This window comes from Teleopsis dalmanni, chromosome 2 (genome assembly GCF_002237135.1).
Source record: "Teleopsis dalmanni isolate 2A chromosome 2, ASM223713v2, whole genome shotgun sequence".
NCBI classification, from domain to species: Eukaryota; Metazoa; Arthropoda; class Insecta; order Diptera; family Diopsidae; genus Teleopsis; species Teleopsis dalmanni.
In genome coordinates, this window is record NC_051847.1 from 183,583,494 (window position 1) to 183,610,689 (window position 27,196).

At 31.1% G+C, this 27,196-nt stretch overlaps 1 protein-coding gene across 1 annotated transcript; it reads left to right on the forward strand.

Moving 5' to 3' along the window:
* The first annotated feature begins 3,272 nt into the window (after positions 1-3,272).
* LOC119682619 (calmodulin-A-like) lies at positions 3,273-4,123 on the forward strand. Its single transcript, XM_038096106.1, has one exon. The coding sequence runs from the start codon at positions 3,542-3,544 to the stop codon at positions 3,992-3,994; it is 453 nt and encodes a 150-aa protein (XP_037952034.1). The 5' UTR covers positions 3,273-3,541; the 3' UTR covers positions 3,995-4,123.
* Positions 4,124-27,196: the final 23,073 nt, after the last annotated feature.

Genomic DNA, 27,196 nt, shown 5'->3' on the forward strand with positions numbered 1-27,196 from the left:
CCTCAAAGTTCAAAAAAAAAATTATTTCATTTCTATTAATATATGCAAATATCGAAGCCAGACTCATTATCCTGAATTTTACTCTAAAAAACAAAAAAAATAAAAATTTCCACCTCACGGCGCTATTAAAGTTGTTGCATCCTTTGCCCGCAGTTCACACAACTTGACACTTTGTACGCCACTGCTTTATGTATTGTATATTAAGCAACACTTGCTGCTCGACAGAACTTGTATGTTGAAAATACAGAAAACATGCTCTAAATCGCCTTAAGATATATCCATTCAAAAAAAAAAAAAACAAAAAGACACAGAAAGCCGAGTATCTATAGAACTACACAAAAATGCTGAGCATTTGTAGTTATTCACGTAGAGTTCGCATATGTTTTTCTATATTCTTTTGCACTTTTGAATAGCCAAGTTCTATACATACACACACACACTCATACTCTTACTCAGACTCAGACTAACATTCACATGCTCACTTAAAAACACACAAAACAAAGGGTATCACTTAGAAGCACATAAGTGAGTAAGTGGCAAGTGTTGCACGTTTCTTTGTTATGAAAAATTCCCACAGAACTTTTTGAAAATTCCGTAATTGCGCAATTTTACAAAAAGTCGCACTTGGGGGAGTGCAAAATACATATCAGCACGTGCCTTTTACAAAAGCAAAAAACATCCACACATTTTAGCATATCTTGCTGCTGGCAGTGAAATGTGGGTATAGGGTGGATGTGTGGATGTGGAGATGTGCCTGTGCATTTGGCACATACGAAAGAGTATGGCTTTGTACGGCTTTTCTTTGAAAACATCACACATTTGCACATGAATTTTCTTTTTTTTCATTCCTTTGATTCGCTTTAACATTTAAATTTAATTTTTTTTTTCATATTCTTTCTTAACTTCTGAATAAATAGAAATCTTTTTAAATAACTGCTTTTGTTAAAAAAATCGCTTTTTTTTGTGTTGCACCAAAAGTAATTAATGAAATTACAACTACTACAACACGCATTTTACTACATGTAGTCTTGTCACAGCATCACAGCAATAACAGCGGCCGTAAGAACAGCAACAGAGCAATGGTAACACAAAGCCGCACAGCTAAAGATTCATTTAATTCACAATAGCACACAGCATACCCAGCAGCATGTTGTTAATATGTTAGCAGCAGTGACGCTTATGCACATACACTAACACATACAAGTTAGTGTATGCACATACACACAACTAGCATTGCAGTCATTTACATAAGGGCATTGTTATGCACACATGTTGAACGTTTAAGTAATGTAACTTGCCTGTTAACATACTCACACACACACACATACATACACAACTCCGATAACTCTACGCACAGCACATAGTAGGTTTGTATGTTATTTACAGTACATTTGCGGCTTAAGTTTGTGTGGTTTTTGTGCCTCAAATTACAGAATCATTACTTATGTTTCAATTATTGCAACTTCTCCTTGTACTTGTCTGTTAAAAAGCACGACTCCAGCGTAGGTATTTCTTTCGGTTATCTTGTGTTACTGACACTTTATCCCTAATATTCTCATTAGAAAATACCTACGTATTATGAAATTTTAACATTTTTTTTCTATTTTCTTCCTACATTAACCGGTAACATTTTACTTTTGCTTAGCTTTGAAGATTCAAGATGAAAGGAAATTAATTGCAGACGTTAGAGGCAGATACCTAGACTAGCAAAATGTGGAACAAATTTATTAATTAAAAGGAAGCACTTTATGTGTCGGCAAAACGTATGTAACGTACTTTAACTCAAAGAAATTTATTATAATTTGATATTGTCTTTAAAATTAAATGGAGTTGTGTTTTGAAGGACATAAGAAATTCTCTATGTAAAAAAATTATAAAAGATTCTTACTCGAAAATACCAAAAGAAGTGCTATTTGTTCCACAATCATTGAATTTTGAATAATCTTTGGGACAGGTTAAGTTGAGTAAGGTTGGAGTGGTTGCCTTGTATACGAAGAAATCCCACTTGAGCTCAAATAATGGCCCGGAATAGCATTGGTTCGTACATAGACAAGGTGATCAGTATACGACCAAAGTCGAAAAAGGCAACGACTTCCCGATTTAGGTGAAGGAAAACCAACCAGACAATTTTATGAATATGATCAGGACCCAATCAGATCGGTTAGAAAAGGGGCCCCCAATATTTTTGATCTTCTTCTAGCTAAAGATAAGCATTGACACATTAGATGGAACACAGTTTCCTACTTGTCTTCAGAGCCACGACAAAGGTCATTGTAAGGAAGAATAAGTCTCATAGCATGCCTCCCTATCTTCGAGACAGATAATACACAAATTTATGTCAAATTGGAAGTTGTTGTTGTTTTTAGGTTTGTGGTATGGTCATCCTTATCTGTAATAATGCAACTAGGTAGCCTAAGATTAGATTAGTATAAATTTAGAAAGGTTTAGTATGTCACCACATTACTGCATTTTTCAAGTATTATTGTGATAAACCTACTTAAGTTCCATAGGCGCGTACACTTTTTTCTTTGCTATTTCCATTGTAAGTGGATAGACAGTTGATAAATACCAAAGTCTGAGTCTGACGAATCTATCACAGTGACATAGATTGTGTTCTACTATTTTCTCTTCTTCGTGACAAAATAAGCAGCTATTGTCTTTTGGAATACATTGATTCGATAGATGTTTTTTGACTTCGCAATGTCTAGTGATAAACCTTGTGACAAGTCAGATACCTTTTCTGTTCAGCATTAATAGTGACTTTATACTGGCGTTTGATCGATTTGGCATCCTTTATGTTGTCTGCAGACAATCACATTATCCCAATCATTCTTATTTACTTTTTCCAGCCATTCAGTAATTGTAAGGTTCAAAAAGCTTCTTGAAGGACCGCAGAATGATCTTGGTTCAGTATAATATTAGGTCACCCATTTTCTGTCTAGTTTATCGGCTTTCTCGTTTCCTTTATAGTTCTTAAGTATTTTAAGTACACCTTCTTTCAACAAGATCTTTGAGAAATTGAAGGCGTTCCCAGTAGTGTTCCCACAAGTTGAAGGTAACCTTACTTTCATAATACTTAATTATCTTATTTATATATGAAAATATATCAATTAAGTCTCTAATATTAAAATGTTAATTAAAAAATTGAGAATAAGAATGAGAGATAGGTTAAAATAGGTTAGGTTATTCAAATCACAGTAATCTTTTTTGCTTTCAAATTTTTTTACTTTCAAATATTATTAAAGTAAAATAAAATTTTAAACAAAAATTTCTAATATCAGAAAAAAAATCATTAATACTACAATAGTTCAAATATTTTCGGTCCAACAAAATTTCAGTTTGCCAACATGTTATAAAATTTTTTGAGTCTCATACATAACCAATTCCATTCTGGCCTACAAAAACCGATCCATCGCTATACTTACATCACCTAAGTTCTGCAAAATTTCAGTCCGATATTATGTCGAAAACTTTCTGAATAGCATATAGCTTCAACTCCTCTCTGGATTCCAAAAAGACAATACAAAACTAATCGAACACAATGTCACATCACCGTTTAACAGACGAACAACTAGCAGAGTTTCAGGAAGCATTTGATGTTTATGATTTGAATGGCGATGGATTCATTTCAAGTAAAGAGTTAGCTCTAGTTATGCGTAGTATAGGTCACAATGCTACAGAGGCAGAGTTGCAAAGAGTGATAAATAAAATGCTCAAGGATAAAAAGGACGGGATAAATTTCAGGGAATTCATTCGTGTGATGGGAAGTAAAATAATGGCAAAAATTACAGAGAAGGAGATTTATGAAGCATTTGTAGTATTTAATAGAGATGAAACTGGCGGTATATCACATGATGAGATAAAACACGTATTAATCAATTTAGGTGAGAATATAACTGATGAAGAAATAAACGAAATGATGCTTGAAGTAGATACTGATGGCGATGGACTAATAAACTATAAAGATTTTCTTGACGTAATGCTGATTGATTAAAGTTCTTTCATTTACTGTAATTGGAAATATAATAGAAAATTATTAAGCAACTTACACAAATCTCAGTTACAATATATTCCATAGTGCCATATTCATATCGAAGCAATAAACTATATATAATGCCAAATATAGAAAAAAGTGTTTACTTTAAAACTTTTATATATATTTTAAAAATATTTTATAAATTACATATTTTTTCCAATAAAGGTTATACATAAGATATACATAGATATTTAACCAAATATATGTGCACATAAAACTAAATCTCCCATGGTCTAATGTGGGCGGATCCTAATGCATCAAGTTCTTCTATCGAAAATACTCTAATCTAAGTCTGAACAGATTGGATTAAAAAATAGTCATTGGAGTGATAACTGGTCATTGCCATTTTAATAAACTTAAATTACGTGTAAAATTATAAGAGACCGACAAATGCAGGTTATATTTGGGAGACATAGAAACAGCCGTACATAACCTTAGCGAATACCTAGCCCATATACATCAGTGACGACGCGTGCTCTATCTGGAAGGGTGTGCGGCCCTTCTTTAATGTTGTTTTTACATGTACCACTTATATTAAAATATATGAGATCTTTTATTAATAATAACTATATTATATAAGGCAATAATATAGTCGCAATATTATATTAACAATTCATTAACAAAAGAACATATTAAACAAATTAAATTAATAATTTATATATAAATTTAATATTATATCAATATGGAAGAAACAAAACTTTTCATATACTAGTAACATCAAACCAACTTTTTTCAAACAAAAGAGTTTTAACTCAGAACCATACATGTTTATCCAGTGATCAAACAAAATCAAACCCACTTGCAACGTACAAATGTGTAAGAACAGAAATTCGTGGGTGCTACTGTTAAAAGGGGAGAGACGAAATGTGATAGAAATGTATGCTGAGATGAGCTGCAAACTTCAGCCGCTCATGCAACCACTTTGGCAAATCATCATGTTGGATTCGTATGTGTGCAGTTGATATTCGAGTAGAACAAAAAATTACTCTCATACAATACCCACTATATAAATCTCTATTTTTGATATTATGAACGGGAGTACACGCACATTATTTTGTTCATATGCAACGTATGAATGTGCGACCAACTTCTTTGCACACAAAGGGGAGAGACGAAATATAATAGAAATGTTCTGTGATTTGAGCTGCAAATATATGAGCACAACTAACAAGTATAGCGGCTAACAGAAGCAAATTGATTGAGTTTTTGACATTTTGCAAATTATGTTAGGGTGTTCACCGCACACCTCCGCACCTTAGAGCAATCGTCACTGATATACATATACATTATAGAAGAAGCGATTTAAGTGATCTATGAATATAGTATAGAATATAGTATGAATATAGATATAGTGGAAGCGAAAGACGGCTTTCAGTGATTACAGTAAGGGCAAGATATAATATAGTTAAAAAATGGACGCATTGCCAGGGTCTGTTAGAGTTGGAGTTCGAACGGTGTAAGTTTTTAAAGACTTTAATTTATTTTTGAATTAATGGTCAAACATTGTATTAGAATTAATTAAAACCTTTTTGGATATAACCGAAGTGAAAGAAATCCTTTAATTACTATAGGAAGGGCGAAATACAATAGATCGTTTATGGACCCAGTAAACAAATTTTTACTGGAATATAAACATTGAATAAGAATTAATTAAAACCTTTTTGGATATAACCAAAGTGAAAGAAATCCTTTAATTACTATAGGAAGGGCGAAATACAATAGATCGTTCCAGTCCGTTTATCTATAATAATTAAGATATTAATAAATTTTATATATAAAATGAAAATGTTCTCTAAAAATAATTGATCTGTTTATCAGTGTGATCAAAAATTGATTTAAAAACTATTAAAAACTTTCTGAATGCAGCCGAAGTGAAAGAAATTCTTAAGTTACTATAGGAAGAGTAAGATAGTGCAACTATGGACCTAATATTTAGGGAAGTTTATGTTTGAGCTCATATAACTATTATAACTATAATGATAAGAAAAGTTATAATTAAATGACAGAGGTAGATTCAATAACTTAATACAGTGGTGATATCTGCTGTGCTGTGATGTTTTATCATATACCTATTTTATGATTATGCTATGATATATTAAAAGTAATATAATAATATATTGCCTTGGCTACTTGTGGATAAACACAAGTCATCGCTTCTAATTTGACAGGCACGAGTTCTAAGCCTGGCACTTGAAGTCCAAACAAATTATATACGGACTATAAACTAATTAAATAAAAAGTCGATTATTTCCTAAGACCACTGATGAAGAGTACTTGGCAATACTCGAAACAGCGTTGTATAGTCAGCCAAATTTCAATAAACTAAATAAATTTTTGTCTTTATCCTTTCTTTCTGTGCTATTCGAATCCGTCTAACTTTTAAGTAGTTTCTTTTGCCATAAAGACACGGCACTATCGGCAAGAAAAAATGTACATTAAAGACATTAAGATTTAATAAAATGAAATAAAATTTGTATTAAAATAGACAGCAAAGATAGTGTCAATAGCAAAATAGTAATAAGGGAAGTGACGAATAAAAGTGCAATTGAGCCTATAAACTTCTACAGAAAACCTAATCATTAATATTTTCAATATTAAAAATAGTTTTTGAGGATTTAGTTGGTATGAAATCCTTTGTAATAGTTAAATATTTACATATATACATATATACAACTAGCTATAAATAATAGAATAATTTTATTATCTTAAGTGATTAAGTTGATGCGTATCTCGTTATAGCTTTGGTTATATACTGTCTTTAATAAAACTATTCAATTTAAGTAGTATGAATGTAAGTAAGTAATGAATGAAATTGCTTCAACAAATATATATGTATATATACTTAAATAAAAACTAATATATTCATAAAATATAATTTCTGCTGTATTAAAAAAGTATGTTAACAAACGTTCACTCAAGTGAATTTAATGAAAGGATTTCATTCATTTTTTAGCTGAATTTGTAAATTTTAATTAAAAAACCTAACTACTTCCTAACATGGTTAACAACAACAACAATAATAATAACAGCTGCCAACACTACAACAACAGTGGTAATAACAATAACATTATTATGCAAATTTGCAACATCAATCTAACAGAAATGCAATTTGTGCAACTCATATCTGGTACGCGGCACACTATTTGCTATCCACAAAGTACGAGTGAGTGGAAGCCAAAAAAAAAGAAGTGGACTAAACTGACTAAATTGCATTTTTTGCTACAAAACATATAAACAATTTTGGCTGCATATTTTAATTTTATTAAATTTTAAATTTGCCGCCGTTTAATTCATTTTATGAGCATTTCAACAAGTTTCCCTTCGTCATTTTAGTTGCACTGCATTTTTTATTATTTTATTTTTATTTTAATTTTATTTACATTTCAAACATAAACATTTAAAATTTATGACAAAATATTTCTTATTTTTTCGCATTTAATTTTTTACTTATTTTTTTTTTATTTAAATTAACAACAATGCATGCACAATGCATGCAAAGTTCAACAACTTGCAGAAACGTTAAAGAGTAACAGTACTCGTATTCGTAGCGCAAAAAGGATTCAATTCCCTTGACTTTATGTGGCATTCTAGCTGCTTTAGTGTGGTTAAGCGTTAAAGGTAAGAAGTTGCAAAAAAGGATACATTTTCAATTTGAAACTCCGCGTAATGTCGTTTTTTCTTTCTTTCAGTATAGCTCACACAACCATACTTCTTCGCTTCATCCGTTTTCCACATTTTATCCTACCAATCCTCGTAGCTACTCAATTTTCGCATAACAGCTTTGCGCCTCATTAGCATATTGCGTGCCACAAACCTATTGGAAATTTCGATAAAATTCGCCAAAGACGTGGAGCAAAAAAAGAAAAAATTTTAAAAAAGATTGAAATGTCTGATTTGATTTTCATCCTTACAATTTTTTTCCACTTTTCTGCAATTTTTTTTTCAATTTTATTTTTTTCTTCTCTTCGCTGCTTGTTCCCTCGCTGCAAACCCATTTCACTCGCTACTTCCAGGCAGTCTATTTGCTGCTACATTGTCTTCAATGGTAGCGTTTAGTGTTGCCATTTATTGTTACGGATAGAGTCGAAATTTGCGTATATCGCGCTCCGGGTGACACATTCAACTTAGCGTTTTACGTATTTAAGCCACTTAAAAATTGCACCCATGCGACACACACACAGACAGACAGACACACTCAGATACACTCTGTGCTAGACAGACAGCCGCACACATGTATTTTCTTTACATAATGTTAAGCGAGGCGTTTTAGTGTATCAACTTATATATTCGAGGGAGTTTCGATTTTATCGCTTTCGTGTCAAGTAGGGTAAAAAGTATCAAAGGAAACACATTTTCGCAGTCAAATTTATTCTTTATATTTTGCACTTAGATATTTTTTTCCGTTGCAATTTATTTAGATTTTCTCTGCCTAACGTATAAATTCTGTAGTGTTTATATGTGTATGCAAATTAGCAGGCTGATAACAGTGAGAAAGCTCTGTTAAGCTTTCGACTGAGGAAATGTAATTTTATGGTTACGCTTTCGTGTTAACAGCGGGAATTTCATATCATGCCTTATCAATGCAATTGCTCTCCATTGCTTTGTCAGAGTGTCCCAAACGTTGACTTCTTATTCTGTTTTTTTTTTTAATTTTTATATTGTTAAACATAATTTAGTTAAGTAAATGCTTAACTCAAAGTTTTATTTATGACTTAAGTAACAATGTATTGTTTTTTATTAGCTATTTGTTGGGGTTTTCGTGTGGATTACGGAAAGAGATTCATAACAAATTTCGAGTATGACTAATAGTTTAATAAACGTATTTATAAGGTAAAAGTTATAATTAGTCGGAAAAAGAAAAAACAAACCAGGCTATGGACTATGTTTAAATAGTAGTACTTCTCGATTATTTACTCAAAGAATAAAAAGATCAATGAATTATTAGTATTAACCTTATAAAAAAAAAACTTTACAGATACTTTAAAAATTATAAAATATGCTTTCAAATTTGCCAAGAGCATCATATTATCACAACCTAGAGTCACATGATTGATCTGCTCTTATTCTAAATTCCGTAATGTTCTATGTTATTCTCCATTTAAGATCAGGTCAAGTAGTTTTCACTGAAATTGTCGTGGAAAAACTATGGGATACTTGTAATTGGTAACATAAGGAACCGAAATCTGTAGTTAAAACAAAACGTATAAAAATCCACTGTACAAATGGAATAGATTAGGTGAGGCAATAAGCAAAGAAATCCGCAATTCCTCGAAAAAGTGAGTAGAAGACTGATTATGTTAGAACCAACAGAAAGCAGTGATAATTTTATTTAAATGCTATTTTGTACTTCGATAAAAATAGTTTATCTTATTTTTTTTATATATATTTAATTCGCATATTCTATGGTAAATATTTGAAGGAAAAAAGTTTCAACATTTAAGTGTTGTATGCATGTCAGATTGGCATAATCTGCTTGGATATTAGGTTAATCCTAATAGTACTAATATTGTAAAAAAATGTGTTAATTCATTGTTTTATTTTGATTCCATTTTCATTAGTTTCTCATTAGGATAAATAAAGAAATGATCACATTTTTTTAAAAAAACTCTTAATAATAAACGAAAGTACCGGCTTTTCAGATCGCGTGAACACTGTAAGGCTTACTGCAGTTTTTTCTGGTCATTGGTGTGTAGGAACTCACGCAGAAAAGTGCGCATTCCCCATAACCCTCTGTGCAGAAGTTGTGGAAACTCGCAAGATAAAGAAACAATAGTACATGTTCTCTTTAAATGGCCGGCTTTAGCGTCCAGAAGATATAGGTTCTTAGCAAAATACTTCTTTGATAGTTTATCAGACTTCTCAACGGTGAAGATGAAAGACCTATTAAATTACCTAAATTCGGCGGGATGGATTTAGTCTCTACTCTTCTATGCTTCTATGATGGTTCTTGCGAGAAATGTGGTAGCAAAACTACTAAAAATCGCTAATTGAGGAATATGGAAGTTATCTAATGGCCTGCCACCAACCGGATTTACTATTGAAATTTTTTGCTGGATCGTAATGCAATTAGAATGGATGAATTAATGAATACATTTTTTTGAAAAAATCCTAAATAATAAACAAAAATACCGGCTATTACTATTGGGTTTTTGTGTTGGATCAGAATGTAACTTGTGATTTTTATTCTTTATTAAAAAAGCAAAAAAACAATGAGTCACAATGAGAATGAGCTTTTACTTTTATCTGAAATTTGTTTGTAATCAGATGGTTTTATTTTTAAAATAATCGCACAAAAATCTGAAATAATAACTATCTATAATATCATATGCTTTCCGTTGTCAACGTCAGACTATAATAAAGACTTATTTATGCTGTCAAAGAAAAGTGCTTTCCTCGAGAAGTTATAAAAAATATTTAGTTCAGAGCTATCCGTATTTCCGTTCATGCATATGTCATATTAAACGAAACTTATGACATCTCGAGTATAACTTTTAAAATTTTTTTATTTATTACAAAAACATAAAAAACATTTTTAGTTCAATGTTCAATGTTTTAGAGAATAAGTACGAAATTTTTTAGAGTTTTATGAAGGTGACATGCACCTAACTCACATGCCGCGACTCCACTGTCAATGATAAATTATTTGTGTAAATTTGGTTTTTATTATGTTTTCGCTATTTTCATTTTATGTTGTCTTATTTCACTTTTACTATCCTCACAGACAATAAAACAATTTACGTTTATTATATCTTGATGGATTATATGACAGGACCTCTAACAAACGCCATACTCCATACACCATACACACGTCCGCACTCAGAATGTCATAAAGCACTATATTCTTCACTCCTAGAACGAGTGATGAGTGACGAGTGGCGAATGGTGAATGGCGAGTGACGAGTGTGCAACGTATAAGTACAAGTGACTAAGTGCGTAAAATCGTTAAACGCTGAAATGCCTTAAAGTAGGCAACGCATTCTAACATATAAAACAAATTAGGAAAATACGTTAAATTGGCCATAAATAGCACCAAATTTTTATGTTCATTAACGTTTTCTCTTGTTTTTTTTTTATTTTATTTTCTTTTTATTTTTTTTTTTTGTTGTATTCAAAGTGTGGGTCAAATTTGGCGCTGCTGCAGAGTACAACATCAAATGAGCCATATCAAATCAAAGCTCGACTACAAGCCAATGATAGGAAATGAATGCCAGGCCAGACACAGACACACTCCTCGGCACATATTTTGTTTATGGCCGTGTTTTTCTTTAGTAAGGAAATGTGAAATAAAATTGACCTTTTATAAAGGCTATTAAATTGCCACCTTTGGTGCTGCCATACAAAGGACATGCAACTCAAAAAGCATACTCCTACGTAGTGGAAAGCGCACATAATAAAAGGCACACAAAAAGGATAAAAGTGGCAAAATAATAAAAATTTATTGTCAAATGAAAAACAATTTAATTTATTGGTATTTAGTTGAAAGGAAATAATCGAAGATATAAATTTTTTGTTTTTTTTCCTGTTTTGCTGAAACAAAATGTAATGAATTGGAAGCGTAGCAAAAATAAAGGAAACTCAATATAAAAAATACATGAAATTTGTTAAAATGAAAATGGAAAATTCATACGTCGTTGAAAAGTAGGTGGATTTGTAACGCGCATTTAGATGAGCATTAAAAAACGTTTCCAAACAGAAAAAAAAAAAAAAAAAGAAAATAGATTACATCGAGAGGCAGAACCTGGTTTGGCACATGGGTAGCTTATATTGAATTTAGCTTTAATAGGCATGTGCGCACTTTGGAATTATTGGGTGTGGTTCGAGACTTCATATTTTCGCATTCCTTGTAGAATTGTTTTTTTTTTATTTCCCTTATAAAATAGTTAACTGCTTTTTATTTTGCTTTTTTAATTTATTGGTTTTTATTGGGATTGAGTCTCAAGTGTATAATTTGTGAGGACTAATGTGCGTACAAATTATATGTGTTGCATTTCCATGGAGAAAAAAGTCGAACGTAAAATATTAATCTAAAACAGCAATTAATAGATAATTGTTTTCATTTACTAATCTAAATTTAACGCTTAAAACAACTATTTGGATATTTATTAAAGTGAAAATAAAGATATAAACATTCGAAGAAGTGTAGATAACAATAGGAAGAAGCTCATCTGGAAATTACACCTAAACAGTCAAACTTCCATAACTCGAAATCCAATTTTGCAAAGAAAAGGTTCGACTTATGGAGACTTCGAGTTAGAGAATTTTTTCATTTTTTTTTTATTTTTGAAAGAAACTAGAAACACATTTTAAGATATTTATTTATTTTCAATCAAATAAAGCACAGAAGTTATAGTGAAATAAATTATTCAGAAATTAGGGTTTGGGACTTTAATTTTTTTCTCATTTTCAGTAAAAAGAGACTCCTAATAAAAGTTTAGAATTTTGAATGAGTCTTCTACTTCATTCTAGGAAGGCTGATCAACAATTACATCCACCGAACGAACCCTCATCATCACTTTCCGTTGCGCTTAGAATTGGATCCAGTAATTTAGAGCTATAGGGCTCAACAATATCGTCATCTGTAGAAGAGCTTGATGTACAAATTTCATTATCAAGCTCAGTATAATCGTTAAGAGTAGTATTGGAAGTTATTTTATTTACTTTAAACCACGCTGCCACCGACTGGCATTTGCACAAAGAAGCAATATAAGAAAGAAAAAATTACACATTTAGTTTGGAAAAAGGGATTTCCCCTAACAGCAGAATGCATTTATACTTAAAACAAAAATTCGCCTTAAGGAATGCACTTTCCCATATTCCTTTTGGCACGGAACAAAGTTTTTGTTCAAGTTATAGAGAAATTCGAGTAATAGAAGTTGGAGTTCTGGAAGTAGAATTGTATATAATTTGCTCTCTAAAACCTTGGTGCACTGTTTTTGGTTCGGGTTATAGAAAATTCGAGTTATAGAAAATTCGAGTTATAGAAGTTTGACTGTATTTTTAATTGATTTATACAAGAATTGCTTGATTTATTTATAGAAGATTTTATACAAAAATGAATTGCCGAATTGTCTAATAAAAAAATTTTAGTTAAACTCAAATGATATTGAAAGGTTCTTCATATATTTTCAAGCAACCTGCCTCAACTGCTATGAGCAATAAAATATTCCTAAAATACACACTCAATCCCATATTTCTATTTCAACAAGCTCCTTTTATAGAATTGCACACTTAAGGATTTCAGTATTTTTTTAACTGTTAATATTTTTAGTTATCCTTTTGATACAAACAACTTCACCGCAAAAAAAAAAATAAAAATTCATTCAATGAATGTTTGAAGCAACACTTTTGAACATTTATGCTTTTCACAATTTTTAAAAAGAATATTTTTGGAATATCATAGAAAATACCATTCAAAAGCGAAAAAGAGCTGATATGTTGAATGTGGATGAGTGAAAATAAAATAAAATTCTATTTACTGCCTTTTGTACAGTACTTCTCACCTCAACATAATGAACTCAACTACTGAAATAATAGTATATGGCAGATCAAATAAAACCAATCTCTATTAAAACTAAAAGATTCGCATCCAAAACAGTCAAAAAAAGATGTATTGCATTAAACAAAGAAGATATTAATATTCTTACAGGGTATCTGAAAGGACATTGCGAATTCTGGTCTCAACAAAACTGAAGTCTCATAAACCAATTTCGCCACACACTAAAGATCTGTGTTTGTTATAATTATTTTATATTTTATATGACTATCTTTACATATCATTTCGGATATTACAGGATTTCTATAACGAAACCGTGGATTACAACACTATCTTATCAAAATTATTACAAATCTTTTCAGAATTACTTCTTTTCACCTCTTTGAATAATTCAAACAATATATCCCATATATCCTATTCCCTATGATTAAATAGGCTTCAAGAATTCATGAACAATCAAGGGACATTAACATGCGGGTATAAATGAAATAGTAGTCTCAGACTTTAAAGTCAGACTCTGTATTATTTTGTTACCGGGTTTAATGAGACCTCATAACATACTGCCACATTCGTTCATCTTTCTTTAAAAGAAGAGACCATTTAGATGGTTAAAATCTTTTTTTTGATGTTGGCATCCTAAATATTATATTATTGTTTAGCATCTGCTCACTTTCGAAAAGAAATAGTTTATTGTTGTGATTGTTGGTATATCCAATTTAATTGTCGCCCAAAATAGAGTTATTACCGACATCTAGAAGGAGCATGAGAAGGAGTTTATAGCACGAAGAATATACATGATATGCTTAGATCTCTTTTGCTACTTTCACAATTTTGGAGCACCAAAGCATTTTATTATTTAATATAAACAGTAATGAGATCTCTCAAAGGCTCTTCTATTTTTAACTCTTTTTATATTTCCTGCATTCGTCACTATGGATTATTTCTATCTCATATACGTGTGCTACGAGTAGACTGTGGTTTGTCAGCATAAACGGGGAGAGTTCTGTAGCTTTTTCGTTACAGTAAGGAATATGATGAGCTTAAATAATAAATCCTAATAATCTAGTAGCAGAAATTAAATTTCTAAATGTTTCCTTTTTTTCTAATATTTGTCTAATAATGCGAGAAATTATTTCAAATCTCGGAAGAATTAAAATATAAGCTTCTATACATGCAAAAACTTTGGTGAATGCTATATACTATCACTTCTATATGGTCGTGTAGCGTTAAGCAAAGCTTCAAACACTACTATTCGCCAGCTAGAAATTGCACAAAGTTAGGCCCTGAGAAGACTTTTCAAAGTTCCATGGTACATTAGGACGAATGACATCCTGAGGGACCTCAAGATTGATCCCATCAAAAAATACATAAAGGATAGAGCCCTTAAATTATTTGCGAAAACTAACAGACTTACCAACATCGCGTTATCAAATCTCAGAATGGTTACAGGCTCGTCTTGGAGGTATGCAGATCTGAGGTCAATTATTGCTTAGTCTGATGAAGTGATAAACAATAATCCAGCCAAGGCGTAAAGAGGGGTTTTAAAAATACCTCGAGTTAAGAAAGAGTAAAAGTGCTCAAGTGCACTGGCTCAAATAGAAATAAATAAATGAAAAGCTATATAGTACCGATTGATGAAAAAAAAATGGATATCTAAAAGTTAGATAGTTTAATCACATGTTTACATTTACAACATATACATAAGATACATTAATTCCACTAAATTTGTATCAATAACATTTCCAAACATGTCGTTCTTGAAACTTTAAAAATAATTATCTCATTCAATTTCTAACGTCTTTGAAATAAATTAATTTATATTGATTTGAAATAGAAAATCGTAAAAGTACACCCTAAGACCACAATGAAAAGTATCAGTATCGATTCGAGTACTTCGTCTTTCTAAAGTTCACTAGGAAAAAAAAACCGATTCAAGATAAAAATTTCAACATTTTCAACAATCCGAATTGGGTTAAGGGGCGTTAGAGCAGAATTTAAGGATGCAACTGCAGTAAATTTAGGTTAGATACTAAGAACTAAGCTAGAATGCTCATCACTGGCATTCACATTAAAGCAACTTGTGCAAGTCATTTTGTTAAAACTTTGAAAATCTTAATAAAAACAGCGATGAATGTGCCAACGAAATGCAATTAATTTGGAGCGCAACTGCTGCAGTTTACCTTGCAGTGCTTTAACGACGAGCAATAAATGGCATAAATATTTAAAGATTCTTTCACTTTTTTGGAGTGACTTTAATTGGCAGTGAAGGACCACTTTAATGAGAAAAGTACGTTGGCAGCATTTAAGTTACAAAATTAAGTATTTCACAAGGATGTGGCGGAGATGCTTATAAACTGGCATGGAAAAGTTCAAACCTCTATAAGAAATTCATTTTTGCCGTAATATTTTATACCATGGAGTGCTATAAGCGTTACTGATTTATTAAAAATGTAAACATTTTATTAAGTAGTATTTTTTATATTTATAAATATACAATTACCTCAGTTTAAAGATTGTAAAAACTTGAGATACTCTGAATTACAGAATAAACCAACAACTCAACTTATCTGCTCGTCTGCAGCAATCGTCAAGTAAGATAACAGGTACTTTAATCAGGCTTTCATTGAACTGTTTGAGATATGAAAGACTTTTTTAAAAGATTTTGTTTTATATTTCAATAGCATTAATTTGTCTCGGTTCGCTTTGAAGATTTCCTCAAGGTATGGCACTAAAGACAACTATGACTTGCCCTTCACGATCCGTCATTAATTTGTTAATATTAAAACTAAGATTTGACGCTATATGAATATCTCATTATTTATAAGAAAACATTTAAATTTCAATTTGATCTTTCAATAATTTTGTCACATTTGACGTGTCAGTGAATACTTCTGCAAATGATATTAGCAGTGAGTTTTTAACGATAAATATTTTAAAACTATTATAAATTCGTATTGAAATTTAATACTGTTCTTTTAATACTATTTTACAAGTACACTGATCTATTGAAAATATTTTATTTAACCCGTGGAAACAAACCACACGAAGGATATCAAAAAAACTACACCAGCATAAGAAATGGAGACAAAAATAGAAGAAATAGTCTTGAAAGATCCTCGATTGTCTGTGAGAGAGTTTGGAGAAGTTCAGAAAGTGTAAAAAAGTATGTCATTAAGCACACTGAACTTAATGATATTACATATCAAGGTTTGGGTTTCAAAACGCAGTTCCCGCATTTAAGTATCTAATACACTCAACAATGCAGCTTTGTCAGTTAAATCTTAAACGTTTAAGATTTAGAAAAGCTGTTGATAAGACTTGGATCATGGATAAGACTTGGATCTAGTACTTGGATCTAGTTGGTCAGTCAAAGAAAGGATCTGAGTAACAGTGAAGATATCTGTTCTTCATTTAAAGATTGAACTCGTGTGCAGATATCGACGAGGTATGTGTAAGTCAGTTTTTGTGGAATTCAAAACAAATTTTATTGACCAATTATACTCAAGATATTAAAACATTTGGACACAAACATTCTTTAGAAGTGATACAATTTAGGGAAGAAAAATAAACTTCAAATTGCTGCAATATATTCCACTTTTAGGCTCTTCTGACACATCACAGAAGATTTTATTGAGTATCAGATTGATTACAGAATATTATTGGAAACAATTTCTATCAAATGAAATAAGAAAAGCTATTATATACGGGTATTTTTTGAAACATTCCGGATAAACTTCCAAAAAATCCAAAATTCAATTAATTAAAAAATAAATACATATTTTGTTGTTATACGAAAGAGACATTCAAAATGTCTCTGGCATATATTATCGAAATTTTTGGTATTCATAAATCATAGAATCTTATTGACTGTGTTGAAGTTAAGTTAAACTAAAATCGGCAAAATTTCTAAATCTCCCCAGGTTGCTTTAATAAACTCATAAAAGAAGCAGGATACTTTGCTTATACTTTATAAGAACATATTATTATTGTTAGGAGATGTGGCACTGCGACCGTCGGGTCTGTTGTGCTCAAGAACATATTACAAATGTTCTTAAAACTAACAATGGTTATTATTTAATTTATCACAATTAATGCTTAATATATAATAATAATATCTTACAAGTTCTGTAGAATCTAAAAAATGATGCGACTTTTCAGTTGCGTTTTTTTAAAAAAGGTAGCTGAATGTAGTCCCTAATGTCTTCCTTCTCAGAAAGTGGCTCACATAAGCAATTTCTTATGCGAGACTGTCTATCCGAGACTGTCTATGCGAGAGTGTCTACTTTATCTTACTTTACTCATTTTAGACGGTGAATTGGATAAACTATCTCTATCTTTTTTATTAAAATTAATCTCAATCTTGCTTTTCATAGAAGATGGGTTAGACAGCGCAATTTTTATTATTTTAACTCAAAAAGAAATTGGACGCATCTTTCCCAAAATGTGGCTTAGAGAGTCTAGACAGTCTTTATCTTAGTTAAGAAAAAATTTTGCATGTCTTTCTCAGAAAATGGGTAAAATAGGTCAACTATTAAAGACTATGTTAAATTATTTCTCTTTATCTTAAAATTAGACCGTTTGCGTTCTATGATGACTTTTCAATATAGAAATGACTTCTATACCATATTAGGAGGAATATATCTTCTAATCTTTGCTTCTTGTAGATATTGGACAGAACAGCTCATGTACGAACCACTTCTTCGCTGGTTTTTATTTTTGTTTTTGCTTTTATATGTTTCTCTATAAGTTCTATAGTTCTATATTGCCAACGTTTCAAAGTTTATTTGACTTCTTCCTCAAGGCGGAGTGTTATTGCAACTGCTCTTGCCTAAGAAGTTTATATAGTTAATTAAGTTTTTGTTAATTTACATTTGTAACCATAGTTGAATGTAACTAACTAATTGGTCCAATATGACATAATACTAATATATTTGGTCATAATATAATAAATTCCTAAAATGCATATATTTTATTAACTCTAAGTTATCCACAAGATCATTACAGAGCGTTGCAATTAATAGAAATTAAAAATAAATTAATTGCACTCTACTCATAAAATTAAATTAAGTTACCCTAATTTCAGCTGATAAGTTATATTGATTTACTCAGATTCTTTTTTTTTTTTGTATTTGTTTAAGCTTTTATTAAAACTCAATGCGAAATAAAAAATGCTATAAATATATGATAGGTTCGAAGTAATTTGGCTTCCGGCGATAATCAAACTCACGGCATGAACTCAAATTAAAAACTGTAATTGATTTTCTGTCAAACATTTTACGAGTATATAGTTTACCTCATAGTGCAACCAATTAGAGTACTTACGAATTCAATTAAATTATGTGCAATTGCAGTGTGCACATGCCGGGTGGCAGTTAAACGTCAACCTACACATACGATATGATATCAAAAAGGACTCACCTGCAAAGAAAAAGTGGAAAAAATACTTTTTTATAAATATTAATAAAGATGAAAGCATGAGTAAGTGAGTGAATATGTGTTAAAACATGTATTTATGCACTTTATTATATATATTATCAAGTTTTGGTTTTTTTTCTATAATGCATTCTGTAACGAGTGCCGCTTGCAACGCGTTTTGAAATTGAAAATTTCATAGCGAATGCACTTCACAAACTTTCTGCATTCTGCATTCACCAGGACGGACTGCGGTACATGAGAGCGGAAAAAATTTAAACTAAATACGAGTCGAGTTATAAATGCGGGCATGAAGTGCGGTAAGTAAAAAAGTGAAGTGAAGTGAAGTATGTGAGTAAAATAGGCAATGCGGCGTCAACAGCCATGAAGCACATTAGTTTCCGGCTGATTTGCTATCCGGCGCTGCTGAAGTGTTTCGGCACTTTTTTCTGCCGACATTTTTTCTTCACTCCGTTCGATTTGGCGGCAAAGTGTTATAGCTGCAACCAGTGCAGTGCAGTAAGGCACAGCACAGCATTTGCAATCATTGCCAGTTGCTAGTTGGTAGTTGGAGGTGGTTGCGTTGCTAGTTGTTGGTTGCCTTTCTAATGTAATGCAAGTGACTTATGCCGCCATATTTCTTGTATCGGGTTTTTGTAACGCGTAAAGCACTTATTTTTTCACCAAACACGCTTTAGCGTGTTTCATATGTAGCCGTATAGTTGTTGTAAAGTTAGAAGGAGTGAAGTGAAAGGAGTGAAGAAAAAATCCCAAATATAATTTTTCCACTAGTTTAGTATATTTTCACACATTTCTGTGCTACCGCTCACTTATTACTTTATTTTCCCCACCCCCCTACCCCCTGCACTTAAATATGTTATCACGATGATAGCAGCAGTTCTGGGCACAAAGTAGTGACAAAAAAGTACTAAAAGTAATGTAGTAAACGCTAAAGCACTAGGTAAAGTTGGGAATATTATAATTTAATGTGTTGAGGGCTGTACTTGTTTAGTCAGTTGAGAAAAAAATAATATGCGAGAAAAAATAATATGCGAAAAAAATAAAAGTTTAGTTAAAATCCACAACGTGAAATGTAGTGGCTTTTTGTACAATTTTTCATATGAAATATGTCATTTACACTGTCGTAGTTTTTGTGGTTTGGGTTTGTAATACTTTTGGTTTTAATTTTATTTAACTGCAGTTTATTTCAGTTCTCATTTTCATTCCTTTTATTTTATCCTTTTTTCGTCCACTGAAGTAGAAAATAGTTTGGTGGAAACTTTAAGTGATTTACGATTATCAAGATTATTTTAATCGCAACGCCTACATTTTTTGACAATATTTTTTGGCGATTTTATTCAACTTTTTATAATACTGAATTTATTGTTTTTTAATGAAATTCAATTTCAGCATAAGTTTTTTCAATTTTTGTTCAGTTTTATGAACTTTTAACCAAATTTGAATTTATAACTTTTCCATTCCAACAGGCGGTACACGTTGCGTATGAGTAATTTATTTTGTGATCAGTTCGTTGTCACAAAATTTGGTTTTGGTTGCTATTAATTCTCATTAAAATGTATAATGACGTCATAAAATGTTTTTTTTATAAATAAATATATATATTTTAATATTTAATGTTCTAATTGCAAATATTGTTAAAATTGAAATTCGAAATGGAATAGTCGTCTTTAAGCAATGTTTAATGGCAAGCTTTGGAACAAGATCAACTTTGTCGAATCTACAACTTTGTCAGCAACATTTTAAACATTTAAAAAAAAAATTAAGCAAAAGTATTACAAAACTAAACCACAAAACTAGTGTAAACGATATATATCATATGAAGGACTACACATTTCAATATTGGTAAGACATGGTCTTGAACTTAAATCAAAGAAGAAAGCTTAAAAACGTTACGACCCTGGTTATCCGAAACAGAAAGGAATTCGTGTGCAGAGATCGATCATTTCTTTAATATCAGTCTTAATTTTAATTAATTCTTTAATAATTCTTTAATTCTTAATACTTTAATATCAGTTATCAGTGCTAATATCAGAAACCAAAACAAATTTTATTAGTAAACTATCTCTAAACTATTTCAATAAACAACTCCATTTATTATTACTGTCTTTTAAATAAATAGAATTTCAAAATTCAATAAAAAGGATTAAATTAGACTAGAATACAAAAATCTTGCAAAATTGAGATGAAATAGTTTTTAATTATTTTTAACTTATTTTTATTTTGAAACAAAATTGATTTTAATAATGAAAAAATTATTTATTAATAATTTATATGCGAACATAAAAAGTCAAGTACGGCTTTGGATCAGTTGGTTAAGGTGCGCTGATTCTGAGCTTCATATTTGGCAGGACCCGAGTACTTGCAGTCTCAAAAATAATTATTTACGAATAATTAAATATAAGAATTATTTCCAAGACCACTGATGAAGGGTATTTGGGAATACTCGAAACAGCTGTATGGTCAGTCAAAAATTCAATTAATTAAAATAATTTAAAAAATAAATTTTTGTTGTTGTTTCACTTCTGTTCGAAAATCTCTTTATGTTAATTAATTTATTTAATAATTTATTATTTATTCATTAAATTATTAATTTTTTAAAATTTTTTTTTTTGACCTTTTCTATTTTGATTCTCGAATCTATTCTATTCACGTTGATTCTATTTAATTTAAAATTACATTTAAAAACCTTGACATAATAATTTTTATTACATTCAAAATTTTTACACTGCGCTAAGGTCCTTATCATATTTCTAATTTCAACGCAATTTATAAATTAATAGTAGTATCCATATTTATGTGATCCAGATCTGGCGAATATGGTGCCTGAGCGATGGCAGTGGCGCCGTGTTTGGTCAAAAAACCCCGTACAAAAAGAATTTTCCATAGTAAAACTCGCTAAATGCACTTGAGGTAGTCTCACATTAACAGCTGCTGTAAACAAACTAATTTGACAGATGACGCTCAAATTTGTACCATATGTCAAGAAAGAGTGTACCAACATAACAAAATAAAAATTTTGATAAAGGTCTATTACTTAAGGAATAGTTAAGAAACAACAATACCGGATACTTTTTGAGCAGAAGGTAGATACCAAAAAATGTGTTGAGAAGATCTGCACGTAGATCAAAAATCAAAAGAATATAACTTGCAATGCCAATATAGAAGACACCCTCTCCTAAGTAATTGCTAAGCAGTTCCGATGGTGAAAAAGTCTTCCGAAGAGAGTCGAGTATTTTAGTCTGTATGCTACCTAACAATATGTTTGGGGATCGTTTCTACGACTTACGGTTTGATGGCGCATAGAGCATTCCACATTCTCACTACAAAAAAAAAGTCTTCAATCATAAAGCAACTAGCTTAAGTCTTATCTTGAGATACCATATATTTTTACCAATTAACTTTAAATATATATAAATTGTATTTTAATTATAAGCGTTTTTAAAATGGATAAAAGAATCTTTGCTAAAAAATTTCATTTCTATTATTCACAAAAGAGCATTTTATGTAAACATGTGCATTACGTTGTTTGGGTGTTCCTTTGTTTGCATTATGAACCTATTAATGAGTTCCTATAATTTTTAAGTAAGCTGTACGTAACTTTTTGTTTTATCTTGATAGATTATTAGAATTCTCATAAAAATTAATAATAGAATTATTTTTTTGTAAATAAATTTGAGTAAATTCTTATTATAATTACTACGAAAACATTACAAAAAATTATTACATATAATAATTACTATTTGCATACAACATTAAAGAAAATATACATAAATTCATAAATACATTGTGACCGAAAAGCTTTCGGAAATTCTCATTTAAAATTCGCGCGCTGTATATTTTTCGATATTTTAAGTTTATGTAGTTTGGCAGCACTCACTGTCCTGAATTACCAGCCAAAATGAGCGCGATCGTCGGACAGTTCGTTTACGGCAGCTGTTGAAACCAGTTCACCTCAGTAGTGCGTTGCGAAAAAAACAATGGAAAAAAATATTGAACAAAGAGTTTGCATCAAATTTTGTTTTTCGAACGAAATTTCGTGTGCAGAATCGTTGCGAATGCTACAAAAGGCTTATGGGGAATCAGTTTTATCGAAAACTCAAGTTTATGAGTGGTACAAAGCCTTTCAGGACTGTCGTACGACCGTCGAAGACATGCCGCGTTCTGGACGACCTTCGACCTCTACCACCGACGAAAACATTGAAAAGGCAAAGGAAATCGTGTTCAAAAATCCTCATGTGAGTGTTAGAGAGATAGCACGAGAGCTAGGCATCGGTCGTGAGATGGCTCGTTTGATTTTGGTGGACAATTTGTGTATGCGACGTGTCAACGCCCGGCTTGTTCCGATTCACCTCAATTTGTTCAACATTATCAACGATTTTAAGGCCAAACATTCAATAAATACCATCGAACAGCCACCGTATTCACCTGATCTTGCACCGTGTGACTTTTTCCTGTTTCCCAACCTCAAATTACCACTCAGAGGAACGCGTTTTGAATCCATAGAAGACGTAAAACAGAATTCGCAGAGGGAACTCAAAGCCATACCGGAAAGCGCCTATAAAAAATGTTTTGATGTGGAAGATAGAAACGTTGGCATTTGTGTATTCGCTTCTAATGGAGCTATTTTGGAGATAAAATAAATATTGATGAAGATTAAGAATTTTGCGTTTTATTTATTTATTTCCGGAAACTTTTCGGTCACAATGTATAATTCCTTTTTATAAACACAAGCCAATAAAATATACCATAAACACCACTTACCAGGGAAAATACCTATTATGAATGCACATAAAACTTTTAGAAGTATTAATATGCGATTATTTAAGTCTCACATGTAGACTCCTTAACATAACACCTCAAATGCTCAATATAATTTTATAACTTTTGTCTTACCTACCAAATTGTTTAATAAAATATTTAGTGTGAAATTATTAAAAGAATTTATTGCTTGTCATTTTCCTTCTATTATGAAGTAGGAAGGACATTAATTTACGAGATTCCAGTTTCGAGCAACAAACAGGGCTAACAGGACTAACAACACCGAAATCTTAGCAATAGCAACTTTATGACTTTGTTATATGCATAAAGCATACATGTGTGCACTTGCACACGTGCACATACACATACATCAGCAAATGCTCACATACATAAAGTTAATATGTGCAAATTCGTACAGAAATTTATGTTTCGTTTTTTTGGCTAAGGACTAAACTACCTTTTCCGAAAATGGCATAAAACTCATAAATTATTTTACGCTTAACATAACACACATACAAGCGCTGTTATGTGTTGCAAAGAAAACAAATAGAAATATACACTCACACACACACACACACACACACTGCCACAAACAAAGCATAAAATGGCATAAAAGAATACAAAATAATAATAAAAATACTGCAAATGTTCGGTAAGGCAGTAAATAAATGTGTAAAGTCGCGTGTGTGGGGATTTATGTGCATGTAAATTTACGCCGTTTTTATGTAGAATTACACATACACACATAAGTATGTACTTTAATGTACCACTTCATAACTACGATACTATGAAGTAAAGCTCATTTTGGCCAATTTAACAAGTTTAAGTTTCACTTATTGTGCCTACGCTGGGGAACTACAATTACAGTGGCGGCTTATGAGTTCAATGCTGTAGTTGGAAGCATTCGTGTGTTAATAACAGAAATAGCGTAAATGTTAAAACAATATTAGTTGAAATAGAAATGTTATAAACATGAGAGTATGTTGCACTGTTTAACGCAGTATAACATAGTGTTATCGGATACATAGTATCGTATAATAATATATTTTGATAATGGGAACAACAAAGTACTTAACGATGATTAGAACAGACCTCATATCGCTGATGCAATATTAGGTAAGTGGTGCTTCTCACTTTACAGCCACTGGTGACTAGAATCAATAATGTTGAATTACATCAACAGTCGCCAAGTACCCTAATCAGTGCCAACTGCTAACTGAGCTGCTAACTGTACGTTGGACATAAGTGTCCTTATTCGATCCTTACAACATTCTCCACAAAAGTTGTCTCACATACAGGCATATACATTGACATATTGAAAAATAATCCGAAATAAAATATTTATTAACAATACTACAAAAAGGAGCACAGAATAGTGAAGGCCAAAACTCGAACCGGAACTGAACGTATAATTAAAAAACGATATTTTTGTTGGAGTGTAAACCAAAACCTAAACGATAAAATATAACAGTTTAATTTAGTTCAATACCGAATAAATATAAACCCAATATCTGATGCTTATCGATCAGTGTATTTTCAAATAAAGTTAGCAAAACAAATAAAGTAAATAATGATCATCAACAAAGCATATAAGCAACATTTTTCGCTTCTGATTCTGATCTACAACATCAGCAGTAAACGCTAAAAAGTGTCCCTAAATGAATATCTATTTTAATGGGTCGTGTTGGTAATATAACTATAACGGAAATCCGGAATTAATCAAGTTCAATTAGCTGATCTATTATTATCAAAATTTAGGCACACCATATACATGTAGTGTGGTAACTCTACACAGTCGTTATTCATATTAATTAGACTATGATTCTATATATCAGCAACTGTAGTAATTAGGTTGAAAACAGTCAATTAACATTTGCGATTGTAAGCGGCCTATGCTATAATTTGATATAATTTAGTTAAGATTGTGGGGGCTCGTGCTATTACATTTGGTAACACTTTCATCTATTGATATTTATTGAATAGTTATAATATCCACAAAATTGTCTGAAAGAAATGATTTATACTAAACATAGTCATCTCCGCGTATAATTTTCATAAAATCATTTTGTCTTACAGATAATAATTAGAAAATTCAATGAAACTACTTTTATTGTCTCCACCAGATCAGTGTAGAAGCGGTCTCCAAGACTTCATAGTGATACACAAAGCTATAGAAATTGATGACTGGATTTTATCTTTTGTTTACTACATTACAAAATCGATGCAATGTCACAGTGTTGCTTTGATAGAGCAGTAAGTATACGATTTGCAGGTTTGTTAAAGTACTAAAATCTCTTCGGTTAATTATCTTCTAATGTAGACTATGAAGTACTAGTAACCTTGCAGTCTTTGAGATTACATCCAACAATCATTTTACAACACGAAGATGCATGCTTTCATACTTCATAACACTTCTCGTATCTAAAGTTTTACTGAACTCTCGATTTATCATATATATACACTTTAGATCCTCTTCTAACTATCTTTTAAGGTACCTCGTTCTTTTGAACATTCCTTTGTCTTTGAAGCCAGAAAAAAGAAACTTTGATATGTTCAATATTCATTACTTTGACGCGACTTTAAGACACAAACATTAATCAGACTGTTCTGAAATTGATTGCGTTTATGCCTAAGCGACTATCTACATAAATAGTTATACTTGAATGGGGATTTGTAATAATTTGGTTTGCACGATTTTTGACATGGTCTAAAAAACACTGCCAAGTAGTTTAATAGCATTTTTCATATGACAGCAGATCTGTCATTTTATTGTCAGTTAAACCGAAGCTCAAGAGTTGATCACATAAATTTTAATTGATATTATATACACTTATAGTTTACTACTATTCAATTCAATTGACTAGAACGGCAAGAAATGTCCAGTAAGGCCGAACTTTAACTGACACAGAGATGTTAAGTGTATTTATAAGTATACTCACAAGTATACTCATATCTATACCCACAAGTATAATCGTAACAATTCTCATAAGTTTAACTCACAAATATATTTATACTTTTAAAAATGCACTCTTAAAAGTGTGTTCATAAATAGTGTGTGTGTGTTTTCATAAATATACTCAAATACATGCTCATACTGGTACAAGTGTATTCATAAGTATACCCGCAAGTATCTGTACCCACAAATATACTCACAAGTATTCTCATAAGTATACTCACAAATAGACTCATACTTATACAAGTGTATTCATAAGTATATTCACATCTACACTTATATCTGTACCCACAAATATACTCACAAGTATTTTCATAAATGTTCTCACAAATGTAGTCATATTTGTTCAAGTGTATTCATAAGTATACCCAACAGTATACTCATAGGTATATGTACCCACGGTTGCCACTTGAAAATTTTTTTCTGTACCAAAATTGGTTTAAAAAGGTACCATTTCTGTAAAAAAAGGTCCAAAATTTTTTTGGACCTTTTTGTTCTCTCGTTCTGTGTTTTTCATAGTGTT